The sequence below is a fragment of the Centropristis striata genome, chromosome 10 (assembly GCF_030273125.1).
Source record: "Centropristis striata isolate RG_2023a ecotype Rhode Island chromosome 10, C.striata_1.0, whole genome shotgun sequence".
NCBI classification, from domain to species: domain Eukaryota; kingdom Metazoa; phylum Chordata; class Actinopteri; order Perciformes; family Serranidae; genus Centropristis; species Centropristis striata.
In genome coordinates, this window is record NC_081526.1 from 16,985,151 (window position 1) to 17,003,953 (window position 18,803).

The 18,803-nt window shown below is 39.3% G+C and overlaps 1 protein-coding gene across 1 annotated transcript; it reads left to right on the forward strand.

The window, feature by feature from the left end:
- Positions 1 to 381: 381 nt before the first annotated feature.
- On the forward strand, positions 382 to 15,872 carry cwc22 (CWC22 spliceosome associated protein homolog). The gene is made up of 20 exons (XM_059343383.1): positions 382 to 474; positions 1,832 to 1,888; positions 1,977 to 2,215; positions 2,949 to 3,184; positions 3,589 to 3,855; positions 4,402 to 4,530; positions 4,743 to 4,911; positions 5,360 to 5,413; positions 5,502 to 5,637; positions 6,277 to 6,483; positions 6,599 to 6,661; positions 6,742 to 6,837; positions 7,173 to 7,254; positions 7,565 to 7,625; positions 12,973 to 13,050; positions 13,270 to 13,422; positions 13,569 to 13,696; positions 14,067 to 14,168; positions 14,673 to 14,857; positions 14,977 to 15,872. The coding sequence occupies exons 2-20, from the start codon at positions 1,834 to 1,836 to the stop codon at positions 15,648 to 15,650; spliced, it is 3,114 nt and encodes a 1,037-aa protein (XP_059199366.1). The 5' UTR covers positions 382 to 474; positions 1,832 to 1,833; the 3' UTR covers positions 15,651 to 15,872.
- The last annotated feature ends 2,931 nt before the right edge of the window (positions 15,873 to 18,803 follow it).

The following is an 18,803-nucleotide window of genomic DNA, read 5'->3' on the forward strand; positions in this document are numbered from 1 at the left end:
CTCATGTCACTCTTATGTAGACACCTTAGAGTAAAGTGTTACCAATATTAGTGTCAACAATAAAACACTGATAAACTAAACTGATAACTAAATAATCTCTATCTAGCTCTTCTTTGCTGGGTTCTTATCTGATGCCTATGAATGTGGCAAATTGTCAAAGAAGTGATGATCTTAAAGGGGTAAAATCACATGATCTGATCAACTGAAGATGTAGGTGATTTTACCATAGGTGGCCGGCGTCATGAGGAGATGATTTAGGCAAAAAAACAAAACAATTTTGACAAAAAATGACTTAGGCGATTATTTTAACAGTGTGACGATATGATTATTCTCACCACCAGGGGGCGAGATAGCAGCTCGTCAGCCTGAGGACTTTTATTTTGAAATCCGGAAGCTACCCCTGACCTGGAAGGAAGTTTTTCGGCAGCAGAACGACACAGATTCAACAGAGGGACGAAAAGGCGGAAAACAGCGGTAAGAGGACATTAAACTACATCAAAAATACAGAAAGAAGCCAGAGTTTGTCTCCAAAGAAGGGAAAGAAAAAGTCTGATAGTTTAAGCGACAGGTTAGCAAATTACTAGCATCATAGCTAACAAGCTGGAGCTCAAGTAAGATTAGCTTAAAGCTAGCTAACTTTAGCGTTAGCTCATCCAAACACACATGGCGACAAGACTCAGACGTTTATTAGATATTTTGATGATACAAGCGATGTTGTTGTTTTGATTAATTTGAAGCCTGACTAAATTCATTTATTTAACGTTAGTAAACTGTCTTGTAGAAGAAATTGCCACCTAAAGTACTGTTAGCTGTTAGCTGTTTCTGTTTATTGGCTAACGTGACAGGTCAATATAAACAATTTAAAAAGTGAAAAGTTTTTCCTAATACTGGTAGAGTAAAAAAAGTCAATGTTTTATTCAACAATATCCCAGCATCTGAAACCTGTTGCTTTACTTTTGTACATTAAAGTAAACTGATTAGTTTGGGGTTTTGATTCTTGGTCTGATCAAAACAACTTGAAGAACTTGGGCTTAAGGGAGATGGCATGGGCATATGTCATTTTCACTGCTTTTCAATGTTTAACAACAGGATTAATTGAAAAATGTCATCCATAGAGTGACTGATCATTGCAAATTCACATTCTTACATTGGTAGGGAAAAGCCTGCTGATAATGAAAACAATTGTTAAGTTTACAGCCTTGCTTTCCACAGACAATGTCCTGTTCTTCAAAATTGGCTTAAAGTTTATTTGGAGCAGATTTAATGGCAGGGCAGTAAAGTGAAAGTGAAGGTATCACAGTCACCTGCATCAGTGTGCAAGTCTATAAAGGGGAAGATAAAGACATTCAAACATTGTAGCCCCTAGAGCACCAAACAAGTATTAACCAGATGCTAAGAGTAGTCCCCAAAAATGTACTTAATTAAGTACTTATTAATTAATCCCACGTCCCTTCCGTCTGTATATTAAGCTGCTGTGATGGCTAAATTTTCCCACTGCGGGATATATAAAAATCTTATCTTCTCAATCTGTCGAATGTTGAATATGTATTTGAGGAGCCATTTTTAAAGTTTGACATCTTCAGTAGAAACCAATGTGTTTGGGGCTGAGAGCCTCACGAATGGTAGGAAAGACAAAATTTATTGAAGGATGGACTAAAACACAATGTTGATGTCAAATGGAAAAATTTAGAATATTGCTGATAAAACAGCTTTTTTTAGTTGTTCAACATATATAAAAATAAATCAAATAGAGTCTGCTGATCTGTGATGGCTGTAACAATACTTACTTTTCATAAACAAAATGCATGTGTGTTTTGTTTTGTTTTCCCAGGTATGGACTCTTCAGACAAAAGTCGAAGTCCCAGTCCTGTGCAGAAAGAACAAAGTGGTAAGTAAAACCTGCTGTCACAGTTTACAGTGGGGGTACTCGACTTGTAGCTGCTGTTTTAATATCCACCTATTAACGCTGTCTTCAGGGCCTTCAGAAGATGAGTCCAGTCCTGCAGCTGAGAAACCCCAACAGGCTAACTCGGTAGAGAAAAGCCCCAAAGAGAAGTCGTCTCCTCAGGCCAGTCCTGGAGCCCGCTCCGCCTCCGGGAGCCCCGCCTCTGGGAGCCCCGCCTCCAGCAGCTCAGACGACGACAGCACCAGCAGCGATGACGATGAACATAATGGGGCAATGAGGAGGATCAGGAGCAGTGTGGCTCAGATCAAAGTAAGTTTTATGTGTTATAAACCACAGAAACAAGAGTAGTCTGGTGTCTACAACTAGGTTCAGGTAGTAGAAAAACAGGGTTGGTTCAAAATTCTTAATTTTAACAGCTTTGTTTTCAAGGTGAGGAACATGCTTGAATTCCACTAAACTCTTTAAAAAATGTTAAAATCTAGTGATTTAATCTAAACACGACCACTCATGTAACCATTCATTAAATAATTATGATCAAAACAAACAATCCAAGGTCATATTTATAGCTTGTTAAATAAAAAGTGTATAGATTGCTGTGAGTATAAATTAATCCTGTAAACTTTTCCCACTTGCTCTTTTTTTTGTAACAATTTAGAAGTGATGATGAAGGCTCCAGAGTTAGAGTTAACTGGCCTTTTTCATGAAACAGACCAGTGCAAGAAAAGTCGCAGCTTGTTTGATTGACAGAATCTCAAATAGAAGAGAACTGTGCGTCCATTACTGTCTGATTTGACGTGAACTCCCCAGGTACCTGTGAGCCTTTACTCAAAGTACAAACTGACTCAGACTCTAATCTGATCTGGAGCTTCAGCGATGTCTGTCTTATTCTGTCAAACTCAGACTTTAAAGCGAGTGTTTTTTTTTCTGTCCAGTTTTCTCTGAGGAGTTCACATCCAAGTCCATCTTTCAGAGAGGATCCAGATCCTTTTAACATGAGGGGACTGGAAAGAAATATTGCTGACGGTCTTTGTTTGTTCTCCAGCGATCAAGATCCAAGTCCAGGGAGCGAGACAGATCTGGATCCAGAGAGCGAGACAGATCTGGGTCCAGGGAGCGGGACAGATCTAGGTCCAGAGAGCGAGACAGATCAAGATCCAGATCCAGGGATCGAGACAGATCAAGATCCCGTGGACGAGACAGGTCCAGGTCAAGAGGACGAGACCGATCCAGGTCCAGAGAGAGGGATCGCGGGCGCTACGACAGAGGACGCTACGCTCGGTAACAGACAGACAGCTTTTTATTAGCTTGTTCTAATTTTATTTGGTGCCTTTTATTGGTTTAAAATGATGATCGGTATCTCAAAAATGGGTCATAAAACACCCGACACATCAGAACAATTTTCTCTACATTTTAACCAAAATAATAAACAAAAACACAATTATCTTGATTTTTTTTTTTGCTCCTGGTTTCTTTAAAAAAACAGTGTCTCTTAATTGTTGACATCATGCAGCCTTAGTTAAGGAAAGTCCTTTTATTTATTAATTTTTGTTGCAGCAACTAAAACAGACATTTCAGACCAGTCACATCAGACCAGTACAGACCTGAGAGGTGTTTTTGAAATGAGAAACAAAATTAGTTTTTGAAGTTCTGGTTTTCGTCTCTTCCACTCTCCTCTGAACCAGTGATCGATACGATGATCGATACGATGATCGTCGTGACGACAGGGACGGGCGTTTTGACCGGCGGTACAATCGCGATGCAGAGTCAGATTACAGACGACGAGGCCGCTCTGCCTCCCCGCCAACAGACAGGGAGCCTGCAGCCACAGAGGAGCCGCCGGTCAAGAAGAAGAAGGAGGAGATTGACCCGATCCTGACTAGGACGGGCGGAGCGTACATCCCCCCCGCCAAGCTGCGCATGATGCAGCAGCAAATCACTGACAAGACCAGGTACGATGGTGGTTTTAATTGTTTCTGTTTTGATTTGTTAACTCCTTGATCACTTTCCAATCATCCATCAGTTTGTAGATTGATTTTTTTTTTTCCAGTCAGCTTTCTATCAAGTCAAGTGTATAAATATTTCTGTCATATGAAACATTTGATTACCTCATTATAAATGCCTTCTTCTTCTGGAAAAAGTTGAGTTACTGAGTCATCATTATGTGTTAAGATAATTGAATGTGGTGCGTTCAAGGAAAATCTGAAGGTTTTGATGACAATAACAAAAAAGCAATAATTAGGAAAATGTGAAAATATAAATGTGGTCACTTATTGCAATGCTACGTTGCTGAATTTCAAATCTAAGATAGTGTAGCTTCTTACCGACACTTGAGTGCAACACCCTGCAGCAAAATACACAACAACGTGCAGCTGGGGTCGACTCCGTTTTGACTGTAGACTTGAGACGTGTTACTGAAATCTCCACTGTTTATTTCTATTTATACAAACCTAAATAGTCTTTGTGTGTGTGTGTGTGTGTGTGTGTGTGTTGTGCAGTCTGGCCTATCAGAGGATGAGCTGGGAGGCCCTGAAGAAGTCAATCAACGGTTTAATCAACAAAGTCAACGTGTCGAACATTGTCCACATCATCCAGGAGCTGCTGCAGGAGAACATTGTCAGGGGGAGGTGAAGAAAAACACACACCAACAAACAAATTCACCTTAACTCTAGATATTCAAATACTAACATCTTTATGGCAGATTATTTTCTAAAGATCATATAACAAACGCATGAAGGTGTAGTTTGAGATGTTTATCTGAAACCTGAAGGGAAACTGAGTGTCTGACTGATGATCTCACTGACCTCCTGCTGTAAATGTGTATCTGTCTGTCTCTCAGGGGTCTGCTGGCTCGCTCGGTGCTGCAGGCTCAGGCAGCGTCTCCCATCTTTACTCACGTTTATTCCGCCGTCGTCTCCATCATCAACTCCAAGTTCCCACAGATCGGGGAGCTGATCCTCAAACGGCTCATCCTGGCATTCAGGAGGAGCTACCGCCGCAACCTCAAGGTACCCGTCTGTCTGTCCGTCCGTCCGTCCGTCCGTCCGTCTGTCTGTCTGACTGTTGATTAAAGGATGAATGCCATATGCCAAAAATATTTTTGGAATTATCATAAAATGCTGAACTCAACAGCATATGATGTATTGTTGCAAAGATAAGTGTTTGTGCCCACATTTTTTATTAAATAACTAATTAATTTGCTTTACAAAATAAAGTTGAGATATTCTTATTTGTTCCGTATTGTTTTTATTACTGTTTGTGGCAAATAAACACAGAATTTTATCAAATAAATTGGTACAAAATATCTGTTTCCTCTGTCTAAACACATTCAGATTTAGCTTTCCTTGACATTAAATATGTTTACGATTTCTTATCACTATAAATATTGGCGATATCGGCTATATTAGCATTGGTATTAGTGTTACTGGTAAAATCAGTGTATCTTTTGTTTTACAGCAACAGTGCCTGACAGCCTCAAAGTTCGTGGCGCATCTCATCAATCAGAATGTGGTAAGTCCAGCTGTCCTAGTTTTATATTAGCGGAGGGTTTTTATGTTCAGCTCTAAGAAGTGTGTTTACTTTTCTCTTGCGCCCTCAGGCCCACGAGGTTCTGTGTCTGGAGATGCTGACTCTGCTGCTGGAGCGTCCAACTGACGACAGCGTGGAGGTCTCTATCGCCTTCCTGAAGGAGTGTGGACTCAAACTGACTGAAGTGTCTCCACGAGGAATCAACGGTAGCTTCACAACTTTTAACTTATCAGAATTTATTTTCTTCATAATTTGAGATGGGAACTAATCATTTCATGTCTTGACAGGTCTTGAAAATATTTTTTATTTTTTCTACAAAGTTGAATTAACTTAAGTCTAACTTTCAAATGTATTAAGGGGGAAATTATTATTATTATTATTATTATACAGATCATTTATTTAAAATTTCAGATAATATACAGTAAATGTCTGTATTTAAAAATATTTTTGCCTACAGACTTCACACTTCACAACAGAAGTTGTCTTGATTTTACATTCTGCAATATAATCTATATTTTCAATTTTTTTCCTGAGAATTCACTATAATTTAACATTCAAGACGTTCAGCAAATACTGTTAAAAAAAAAAAAAAAAATCTAAAATGTCCCATTATATAGATTTACAGATTTTAACTTGTACTTTATGATTAATATTTGTCATAAAATAAATTGAGCTTTTTATGGCATTTGCACTTAATGTAGAAAAACCAAGAAAAAATATAAAACTTTTTTTTCTATAGTGTAGACTCCCCTAGAATCGTATTTTTCCAAATGAAATTTAGGTAAAATAAGATAAGTAGGAGATTGAAGTTGTCTATAATAAATTGTACCTGTCCCTCTTTTCAGCCATATTTGAGCGTCTCAGGAACGTCCTCCACGAGTCGGCCATTGATAAGAGGGTCCAGTACATGATCGAGGTGATGTTTGCCATCAGGAAGGACGGTTTCAAAGACCACCCAGTGATCCCAGAGGGCCTGGACCTGGTGGACGAGGAAGACCAGTTCACCCACATGCTGCCGCTGGAAGACGAGTACAACACCGAGGACATCCTCAGTAAGTCCTAGAGAGGGAAGAGGGGCAGGTGGAGCTCTAGAAGTATCTGGAGAAATAAAGTGTGTGTTTGTGTGTGTATGTGTAGCTCTAAAGTGTGTATATTTGTGTTCATTAGATGTGTTCAAGATGGACCCAGAATTCCTGGAGAATGAGGAGAAATACAAAACCATCAAACGAGGTGAGACTCGTACAAACATCACATCATCCAATCAGCTTTCAATAAAACAGTTTAACCAATAAACTACCGCCTCTTCACAGAGATCCTGGACGAGGGCAGCAGCGACTCAGGAGAGGAGGGAGACGGCAGCGACGAGGATGAAGAGGAGGAAGAAGAGAATGCAGAGGAGGGAGGAGGTGAGACAGACAGCTCTCAAATTAAAGGCATAGTCTGCTGATTTTACCACGGAGGCTGTGAAAACATGATGTCAGTATGTAAAATACACCAGGGTTAACTCCCAGAAAAAAACAAAATTATCTTTTTTTTTTTTTTTACTATACACTCTACACTAAATTTTGGTAAATTCCACTGTTAAGCATCTATAGACAGACTGAGTGTTAAAGGATACCTCACTGACCATTTTCACTATTTAGTATTCTGATATTATAATCTCTTATGTTATTTTAATATTCTGGTAAGAACTGGATTTTAACGCGATATTAAAGATGTTTTCTCTCAATTTCCTTCACAGATGAGAAAGTTACCATCTTTGATCAGACTGAAGTCAACCTGGTCGCTTTCAGAAGAACCATCTACCTTGCTATTCAATCCAGGTACACACACACACACACACACACACACACACACAGAGTAACCTACACTCTTACAAATACACACTCACAGTTGATGACTCAGTCGTCTCTCAGGGTGTTGGCAGTTATTTACAGCTCCTTCTATATTTGATGGACTTGGACTAATATTTAAAGCTATGTGTAGCCTAGTTACCATGGTTTCCTTTTAGAGTAGCTCGCCGGTTTGGAGAACAGGATGAAACACTGAAACAGATTGAGAAAGACACACACACACACACACACACACACACCTGAGTGAGCTCACTTACTGACTGACTCATTGTTTCTGTAGTTTGGACTTTGAGGAGTGCGCGCACAAACTGATCAAGATGGACTTTCCTGACAGCCAGACGGTGAGTCTTGCACACACACACACACACACACACACACACACTTACTTGGCAGCAGCTTCAGTGACGCAAACGCACAAATTAGGATAAATGTGAAAACTCAGATTTTTGTCCTAGTTTTTCCTCTGAGGGTAAATCTGAAAATACTCTGAAGTTTGGGAAAAATAAAACAAACTGACACAGTATATAAAAATTGAGAGCTTAAGCAGTTAGACAAATGATTAATCGGTTAATCATTTAACTCTCTCAACAGACAGTTTGAGGTTTGTTTTTGGCCCTGTCACAGTCAACTTACTGTGGCCTCATTTTTCACTCAAATAGAAAAGTCCTACATTTCTTTGAAAGCAGCACAAACATGACTAGAAGTAGGGAGAAATCAAAATATTTCTTGTGCAATGAAACACATTTATAATGCTTTAAAAAGGGAAAAACAGTTTTTTGAGAATATCCAAAAATTAGGATAAATTTAAGCTATACATACAACATTTTTCCAAGTGCCCACAAGTGTTCAATATACAGGTCCTTCTCAAAAAATTAGCATATTGTGATAAAGTTCATCCTTTTCCATAATGTAATGATAAAAATTAAACTTTCATATATTTTAGATTCATTACACACAACTGAAGTAGTTCAAGCCTTTTATTGTTTTAATATTGATGATTTTGGAAAAAAAAAAGGAAAGAAAAACTCAAAATCCCTATCTCAAAAAATTAGCATATTTCATCCGACCAATAAAAGAAAAGTGTTTTTAATACAAAAAAAAGTCAACCTTCAAATAATTATGTTCAGTTATGCACTCAATACTTGGTCGGGAATCCTTTTGCAGAAATGACTGCTTCAATGCGGCGTGGCATGGAGGCAATCAGCCTGTGGCACTGCTGAGGTGTTATGGAGGCCCAGGATGCTTCGATAGCGGCCTTAAGCTCATCCAGAGTGTTGGGTCTTGCGTCTCTCAACTTTCTCGTCACAATATCCCACAGATTCTCTATGGGGTTCAGGTCAGGAGAGTTGGCAGGCCAATTGAGCACAGTAATACCATGGTCAGTAAACCATTTACCAGTGGTTTTGGCACTGTGAGCAGGTGCCAGGTCGTGCTGAAAAATGAAATCTTCATCTCCATAAAGCTTTTCAGCAAACGGATGCATGAAGTGCTCCAAAATCTCCTGATAGCTAGCTGCATTGACCCTGCCCTTGATAAAACACAGTGGACCAACACCAGCAGCTGACATGGCACCCCAGACCATCGCTGACTGTGGGTACTTGACACTGGACTTCAGGCATTTTGGCATTTCCTTCTCCCCAGTCTTCCTCCAGACTCTGGCACCTTGATTTCCGAATGACATGCAAAATTTGCTTTCATCCGAAAAAAGTACTGTGGACCACTGAGCAACAGTCCAGTGCTGCTTCTCTGTAGCCCAGGTCAGGCGCTTCTGCCGCTGTTTCTGGTTCAAAAGTGGCTTGACCTGGGGAATGCGGCACCTGTAGCCCCTTTCCTGCACACGCCTGTGCACGGTGGCTCTGGATGTTTCTACTCCAGACTCAGTCCACTGCTTCCGCAGGTCCCCCAAGGTCTGGAATCGGCCCTTCTCCACAATCTTCCTCAGGGTCCGGTCACCTCTTCTCGTTGTGCAGCGTTTTCTGACACACTTTTTCCTTCCCACAGACTTCCCACTGAGGTGCCTTGATACAGCACTCTGGGAACAGCCTATTCGTTCAGAAATTTCTTTCTGTGTCTTACCCTCTTGCTTGAGGGTGTCAATGATGGCCTTCTGGACAGCAGTCAGGTCGGCAGTCTTACCCATGATTGCGGTTTTGAGTAATGAATCAGGCTGGGAGTTTTTAAAAGCCTCAGGAATCTTTTGCAGGTGTTTAGAGTAGGCCTGGGCCGATAATCAATAAATCAATTAATCGCACAATAAATTAAATGAACTCAATAATTTTGCCGGCCTCGATATATCGCCATGCGCATGCGTGTTTGTTTTCCTCGTCTGTTGCCTCCAAGCAGGCTGGATGACAAGAGGGTTCACTCTGTGCTCGATCTCAGCACCTGGGCGCTTTTGTTCCATAGCAGAATGAGCGGAGTGAACCCTCCTGTCAGTCATCCAGCCTCTTTGTCTCTGTGGGGAAGGCTGGGCCGCTAGCATTGGCTACACACAGAGTGCAGGAGGTGAGCCTCGTGCGGAGCAACGCGAGGAAAAAAGATGATTGCAAAGCCAAATGCCACAGCCCCGGTGTGGGAATATGTCGGCTTCAAACCGAATGAAAAAGGTGAGCCCATCAACACACGGACGAGCCTGTATGCCGAATTTGTTCAAAAGTGGTGGCAACAAAAAAGCCACCACAACAAACTTGCATGCCCATCTAAAGCAGAACCACCCGACCCAGTTTTCCCAGCTGGGGAAAAAAACTGCACCTGGAGATGCAGAGCCTTCGTCCCGACAGTCAACACTGGTCGACAAAGTAAATATAAACGGTGTGCGCTCACAGAAAGTGGAGTTTGCTACATTGCAAAATAAATGCTGCCCTTTTAAAAAAAAAAGTTTGTTTTATTTATTTAGGATATTTAAACGTTCTTAAAATTACAATTACAATGGTAAAAAACACTGAGAAATAAAAGTGTATTGTATTTGAAAGGGTGTGCATTATTAGGATATATTATCATGTTGACAATAATATCGTTTATCTGCAATAATTTGTGGGACAATATATCGTCCAGCAAAATTTGTTATCGTCCCAGGCCTAGTTTAGAGTTAATTCGTTGATTCAGATGATTAGGTTAATAGCTCGTTTAGAGAACCTTTTCATGACATGCTAATTTTTTGAGATAGGGATTTTGAGTTTTTCTTTACTTTTTTTCCCAAAATCATCAATATTAAAACAATAAAAGGCTTGAACTACTTCAGTTGTGTGTAATGAATCTAAAATATATGAAAGTTAAATTTTTATCATTACATTATGGAAAAGGATGAACTTTATCACAATATGCTAATTTTTTGAGAAGGACCTGTATTTTTAAAAATCCATCCTCATCATGCTATATATATATATATATTGAATTAATTACATTTTTTTAAACCTCTCTTGTCCTCTCCTCTCTGATCTGTGTAGAAAGCCTGCAAATGTCAGTTAAATGTCTGCTGAATTTTTGTCACGTGACTGTTGTGTCAGACGAGTCAGTCTTGGCTTCACTGTTAAAATATCACAGTTATAAGCTTAGATTTGGTCATCTTTCTTTTTTTCTAAAGATTTTTTGGGGGTTAAGTTCTATTTTGGATTTTAATTTTAAACAACCATTCCAAACTTGCCACCAGGTTGTGGGGTTAGAGGCTCTAAAAGTCATTTATTTATCTAAAAAACTGGATACATTTTCATAAAATATTCTGTGAGAATTAATTTGCTTTCTCTCCAATGCTGCCGACCAGAAGGTGGCGCTGCTAAACAAATTCACTATTTGATAACTAAAGGATGAAGAAAACATGCTGCCTTTATATTGTGTGTGGAAGCAGCGTCTCATTTAAAGCTGTTCATTTTTTATTTTATTTGGCTGAAATGGCGACTGTTTCTGGCAGATTTTATCAGAAATGTTAGAAACGGTTCAACACACCTTTTACTTTTGTTTGAGTCAACTCTGTAAGGGCTAAATTATCTGAGGGAATTTTCTTTTATTTGTTACTTTTGTTGTTTTGTTTCTTCATGGTATTAAAATGCAGAAACCACAAAATCACTGACGTTTGTTGAACAAGGCAACTCTGTCCAACAATGATAATATAATATGTATCAGAAAAAAAGATCATACAGTTAAAAGCAATGAGAATGTAAACATAAAATAGTGCAAGTTAGAATAAAGAATGAAATATAATATCATGAATATAAAATTGATTGCAGTAATTGCAATAAATAAACAAATGCAGTGTTTTGCAGTCTGACACTAAACTCATTGTTTACGTAATTCATGAAGCACAATTGCGAAATATTCACTTGTTTAAGATTCCTGCAACGGGAGGATTTGCTCCTTTTTTTTAAATTTTATTTTATTGATTAGTGAGTTTCTTTGGGTTTTGGGGAATTTGTCAGATATAACAGAACATATGTAAACACCACCTTGAGCTTCAAAAACTGGTGATAAGCAATCGTCACAATGTTCTGCAAATGTAACAATGCAAAGTGACAATATCCATACGTCATCTTTGAAATACGCCTTTACTTTGAAATTCTCACTTTACGTTTTTAACTGCTTTTTATGAGATTATATAAATGTAATTAATGGTCTCATAAAGATCACACGCCCCTGAAATGAATCGAATCAAAATTGTATCATGGCAGACTTCTGCAAATCAAATAATTACTGTGATATCATATTATCATTTGCACTCCTATAGATTCAGTTGTGCTTTAGTTGATTTACTCACAGAGAACCAGAGATCCACAGCCCAGCAAACCACACTTCATGTTGGAGGCGTCAAAGGACGAAGTGATTTTAGTGGTGTGACTCGTAAATACAGCTGAATCTGAAGACACAGAGAATGTGAGAGGAAACACCTGCTGTACACGGCAGTGATGGCGGTCCTCACAAGTATACTGCAACTAACTGTGTGAGTGTGTGTAAGACTGTGTGTGTGAGGTCAGAGCCGATGACCTTGTCAGCCAGAGTTTCATCATCATCAGGACTGAATCACTCGACACAACAGCTGGAAACACATACACAAAGATGTTTGTCCTCTCACAGCCTCTGTCTAACACACACACACACACACACACACACACACACACACACACACACACACACACACACTCTGACTGACGGCGGTGTTTATGGGAGGAGAAGCAGGAACGACAACTTGAAGACTGATCTTTTTTTCCAGCAGTCAATCTCCAAAGTTGGGAGCTTAATGGGCAGAAACTCAGCGGGCAGCTTTTCAGCAACAAGATGATTCAAAGTGCTTTTACATAAGCACTTAGTTTTAGTTTTAATACTCGGTATTAGAAAGGAATAATTGCAGCAGCAAACAGAAAAGTCCTTGGTCATCATTTAAATGAACTAAGAGAGGGAATCTACAGTCCTCCTCTTGACGTTTCACACCTGGCTGCTGCTCACATTCACATCATATGAACTCTGACCTCATTTAACACTCGGTGTCCAATTACATCACATCTCCTTGAGACGCCTGAACATCAACGAGTGGTCACACAGAGAAGTTAACAAAATATTATGTTTTTAACTAACTGCAGAAACAAAAAAAACTGCTTTTTCATCAGATTTTACATCAGCAATTTGTTTATTTAAACTTTAATGTGTGATGTATTTTTTGCAAAAATGTTTTAATAAGATATTTTATGTTTTTGTGAACAGAAAGAGCTGTGTAACATGATCCTGGACTGCTGCGCTCAACAAAGGACCTACGAGAAGTTCTTCGGTCTGCTAGCCGGGGTGAGACGCACACACACACACACACACACACACACACACAGTAGGAAAGTCGGATATTTCCGTACTTGTGTGAACATTTCGTTGCTTTAAGGAGGCTTACTACTTGTGTTTGCACCTCATAGGAAACAGCCTTGGCTCTTGTCTTAGTGAATCACTTGTTAACTTGTTTGTTTGTTTGTGTCTGCCTGTCTGTTTGTTTTCGTCTGTCTGTGTGTTCAGAGGTTCTGCTTGCTGAAGAAGGAGTACATGGAGAGTTTTGAGGGGATTTTCGCGGAGCAGTACGACACAATTCACAGACTAGAGACCAACAAACTGAGGAATGTGGCTCGATTGTTCGCTCACCTGCTCTACACCGACTCTGTGCCCTGGAGTGTAAGCGTACACACACACACACACACACACACGCCCAGTCCAACCCAACTAAACTCTGTCTGATTTAACATACATAAAGCTAATTGTCCTCTCTAAAGGCTCTCCGTATCTCTCTTTCTGTGCTGTGAATGTCTCTTGACCACCAGGTGTTGGAGTGCATCAGGATGAGCGAGGAGACCACGACTTCGTCCAGCAGGATCTTTGTGAAGATCCTTTTCCAGGAGCTCTGTGCCTACATGGGCCTCCCCAGACTCAACCAGAGGCTGAAAGACCCGTACGAACACACACAAACACATTATTGAAATGTTTTTTCTCTAGAAAAATAAGTCTCTAATTCAGTAATTGACAGTAAGGTATGAACACACAGATGTTTTATGACAAACATGGATTTAATATGAATATTTTTTAGAGAAACCGTTTTGAGGTCTGAAGATCAGAGAAAGAAACAATACAGTTCCGAAATTAATAAAGAAAATGTGTTTCTTATTGTTAATGTCTCATTAACACACATACACTTACTGGTTGGCAGAGGACAAGCATGAAGAAATTACACAGATTCTCTGATGTTTGTGGAGTGTGTACTGTGCTTTTACTGGAGAATACATTTCAGCAATCTCATGAGTTTTTTTGTCTGTGTTTTTCAGGACTCTGCAGTCGTTCTTTGAAGGTCTCTTTCCTCGTGATAACCCCAGAAACACTCGCTTCGCCATCAACTTCTTCACCTCTATCGGACTGGGAGGACTTACGTAAGACACACACACACACACACACACACACACGCACGCTGTATACACACAACATGGATTAAAATCTGAAACACTAACTTTTCAGTGATATGAGGTTGTTGGACATCTCATTCAAAAACTGAGCATTAATCTGCAGCTTTTACAGAATATCTGCAGGTCTTGTCAATTTAGTTTCCTTTTAAAGAAACAAACCTCAATAAAGTGTCCTTAAATAAAATGTACAAATGTTTTAATCTTGTTCCTGTCAAAGAGAGTATTGTTTTTTCTACCTGATCAAAGTGCACAATATTCATGTATTTAAATTAAAAATGTATTAAAAAACATTTTCTGGGGGGAAGCATGCCCGTGGCTCCCCTTAGAGAAGGGGGAAACTCCTGTAGGCTTTTTCTTTTTAATAATGCAACGTATATATATATATCAGGATACTCAGTTTACTCCTATATTGTGCAGCCCTATTGCACGAATAGTTGCGTAAACATTTCACCCATTTTGTCTCATTTACAGGGACGAGTTGAGGGAACATTTGAAGAATGCTCCAAAGATGATCATGACTCAGAATCAGGAGGTGGAGTCCTCCGACTCCTCCTCGTCCTCTTCGTCCTCCTCTTCCTCGTCTGACTCCTCCTCCTCAGACTCCTCCAGCGAATCAGATTCCTCAGACTCCTCCAGTAGTAGCAGCAGCAGCTCAGGTACTCGTGTAGATATTTTTTATTTGTAAAAAGTGAATCTATTTGCATGTTTTTTTTGTGCTGTTTTTAAAGGAAAAAAAAGTGGAATTTATACTTTATTTTCTCCCATATGTCTGCAGACTCAGACAGCAACCACAGGAAGAAGAAGAAGAGAAAAGAACAAAGTGAGGAGAAAAAGAAGAAGAAGAAAGTGGTGGACAAGAAGAAAAAGAAGGACAAACAGTCCGACAAGAAGCGAGCCGGACGCAAAAACGTCGACGAGGACGATGACAGTGATGAGGAGAAGCAGACGAGAACGGACAGGAAAGGCCGTGCACGTGAGGAAGAGGAGCGAGAGCGTGCACGTGATGGCGCCCGCCGCAATAGACGAGACGAAAGAGGAGGAGGAGGAGGAGGAGGAGGAGAAGAAGAAGAGGAGCGAGAGCGTGCACGTGATGGAGCCCGCCGCAATAGACGAGACGAAAGAGGAGGAGGAGGAGAAGAAGAAGAGGAGCGAGAGCGTGCACGTGATGGCGCCCGCCGCAATAGACGAGACGAAAGAGGAGGAGGAGAAGAAGAAGAGGAGCGGGTGGAGGAGGAAAGGAGGCGAAAAATGGACGTTCAAAGCCGACAGAGAGACGGAGAGCGGGAGAGAGACTGGGGGAGGGAGAGAGAGGGGGAGAGAGCGAGGGAGAGAGAGACTGAGGATAAGAGAGAGAGGGAGAGGGAGCGAGAGAAGCCGAGGGAGAGGGAGCGAGAGAGGAATAAAGAGAACAGAGACAGAAACAGAGAGAGGGAGGGGAGGAGGAGGTGAAGCAGCAGTGATGGACCGATGACTGACATCTTTACCTCGTCCTGTCACTCTTTGGGATTTGGGACCCGTCTCTCTCTCTCTCTCTTCTCTCCTCTCTCCATCTCTCCGCCTGTCTCTCCGTCTCAATCTCTCCGTCTGTTTGTATTTTCTATCTTTGATTTTTGTTGTTAATGAAATGTGAAAACAAAAACATTAAAGTTCCTTTAGATGTTTTTTAATCTGTTTCTGTTTCAACAACATTTGACTGTGAAGTCGCAGGAAGCTGCTGACGATTCTTGTCGTTAACCAACTAATCTTTTATACGACTGGGGTGTGATGAGAATTATTTTATTTAGTGATTCCTTAATTTTCACGCAGTATGTTTCCTCATCACACAGCTGCTTAAGCTCAGTCAGGACACGAAACAAAAATTATTAGTTCACGACTCAACTATGCGTCCTCAAGTTTGAATTTCTAGTTTGTCCTGTGAAAGCAGTAGAGGCTCAGACACAGTGCTGTGGGCTGAGCTTCGTTCACAATGGGTGATTCTTACTGACCGGTATTTTGTTCATTTGTCACATGACACAGGCACAACCACTGGGCGTCGCACGAGTTAAAATGAATTCAATGACAAAAAAAAAAAAGGTTTGTTCAATATACAATATAGCCAGAGAGTCAGTGACCCAAGTCAGTGAAAAGTCAGAGTAAAACAACTTTCCAACACGTCTTCAGCAAAAAACGGCATCTGTCATTATATCAATAACTTAATTTCTATAGCATTTTCTTAAAAACAGCTTAAAAGTGCTTTGACAGAGAGCAGTTAATCACAGAGCAGAATGATGACAGAAGGCCAACAGAGCAGAGAAAAAAACTTGTATAAAAACAATGAAAGACAGCATAGGATCCATTACAAGACCATCTCAGATACCAAAGAAAAGTAATAACAGGATAATAAAAGAGTAAGATTTAAAAACTACATAAAAGCAAGTCTATAAAAGTGAGGTTTAAGAAGTGATTTAAATTAAGTTACTGACTGTGTGACGTATAAAGATGTTATTGTACTTCTTTTAATAGCCCCTTACACTAAACTACTTCAGCATTACATGTAATAGAATTGTTCACAAATATATATATTTTTTGGTGTTATGTGACTATTTCCAATTAGGACATAAAATCATTTTTTTTCATTGGAAATTCACGTTAGTTGAAATACTATATATGTATTTTATATTTTCAGTTTCAGAGTCCTGTTACCCTGACACATTCCCCCTTCTAAAAAATTGGATGATCAACAGAAAGTGGCATTATTTGAATCTCCTGAAGTTTATTAAAAGACCAGAACAGTTCTGTGTCTCTATTTTCTGTCATGTAAATCATGTTAAAAGTATGATAATAAATCTCAAAGTTCAGTCCTGTTACCTAAAATATTTTATGGATGTTTTAATTTAAAAAAAGATGTTGGTAAATCACTTGAAAGTGCTTAGTTTTCTCACCCTATTAGAATTGATTTGATGAGGCTTCATTATAATGTATTTTCTGAAAATGTATTATTACTATTAAATAAACCATCTATTTAAAAAAATAAAATGAGCATTAAATATTTTTAATTATTTATTTTTTTGAGATACAATGCTGAAAAAATATGAATAATGAAGTTTATTTTTTAAAATAATTATAACATGTAAATGGCACCGATTCAGTGGAATGAGCCACCAACAGAACCAGCAGGAGCTCACAGGTATGTAAAGGTGTGTTCAGGTGAAACCACTTTTAACTGACAGATGTAGGCTGTTTAACAGTAGCACTTTTGTTTACAGTAACCACTCTCCTGCTGATGTCTGCAGTTCATTGACTCGTTTCCTCAACAGAAGCGACAGCGCTTCTGAAGGCTGACCTTTCCCAGTCACAGCAGCTGCCGGCCTGGTTTCCCCTCACCGGACATGATGTGTCACAGCTTCCAGCTGCGGAGGACGCTAAACATCAGGAAGGAGGAGCTTATTAAACAGGTAAACTGTGAGACACTGACAGGTGTCCTGCTCACTCAGCTGTTGATTAATGTACTTTTTCTCAAATTATAATAACCCCAAAATGGTTGGAAAACATGCTTTAAAAAAACCTGGGTAACGCTTTATAATAAGGTCCTTAATAACCATTAATTAACAAGTAATAAGGCATTGTTCTCGTTTTAGATCCAGTAGTTGCAAAAAGCATAACTTATAATAGATGAGCAATAAAGTATATTTTAATATCAATAAGCAAACAAAATAAGATTAATAAAGGCTTGGCAAAGACATAATGGGTGGGTCATGGGTGTTTGTAATGTCATTATTAACACTTATATAAGCTTATAAACACACAATAATGTTAATAAGCATCTTGTAAGGACTTACAAGGGCCTTATTACTTGTTAATTAATGGTTATTACAAGGACCTTAATATAAAGCGTTACCAAAATCTGTATATGATTTTTGTGTTACCGAGATCCTTAAATGAGCAAAAAGAAGATTTAGTGACAGATGTTCACTATTGTTGTATTTTACGTATGTATATATTTTAAATGAGAGTCGGGGGAAATTGCTTTGTTACAAATGCTGCTGTATAAGAAATAGAATTAAGTAAGTAAATAAAATACACTTAATGTATATAATATAATTATATATAACAATATAAAAACAAATGCTATAAGTCTTTAGTAAATAGAGGAATATACAAATAGAAATAAAATAGAAAGACCTCTTCTGTGAACAATCTGTGTGGCAGTTTAACAAGGTTCAACCTGCTAAAGACAGTCACGGTGAACTTCTGCACCGACAGCAAGTCCATCCTCACCTCCTCCTCCAGCAGCTGATCCTCAGCTTTCAACGCTAAGTACGAGTGCAGACTGCAGCCGATCATTCTCTCTGCAGAGAAGTTGATTGGGTGCAAACCTCCAGCATTCTTTTTACACTGTTGTATAAGTACTTTTACTGAACCCGCCTTTTCTCTAATTATAAGCCATTAAACCCACATGTCCCAGCCTCCATGTGGTCCTCCTCGTGTCTTTCTGCTGTTTTCATTATACATTTAAAATGGCAAAGGGAAGAGGACATCCACCAAGTTTTCCAGGAACAATAAGTGAAAAGATATATTTATAAGCAATATTAAAATCATACAAATACTTTTAGACAGATTTTA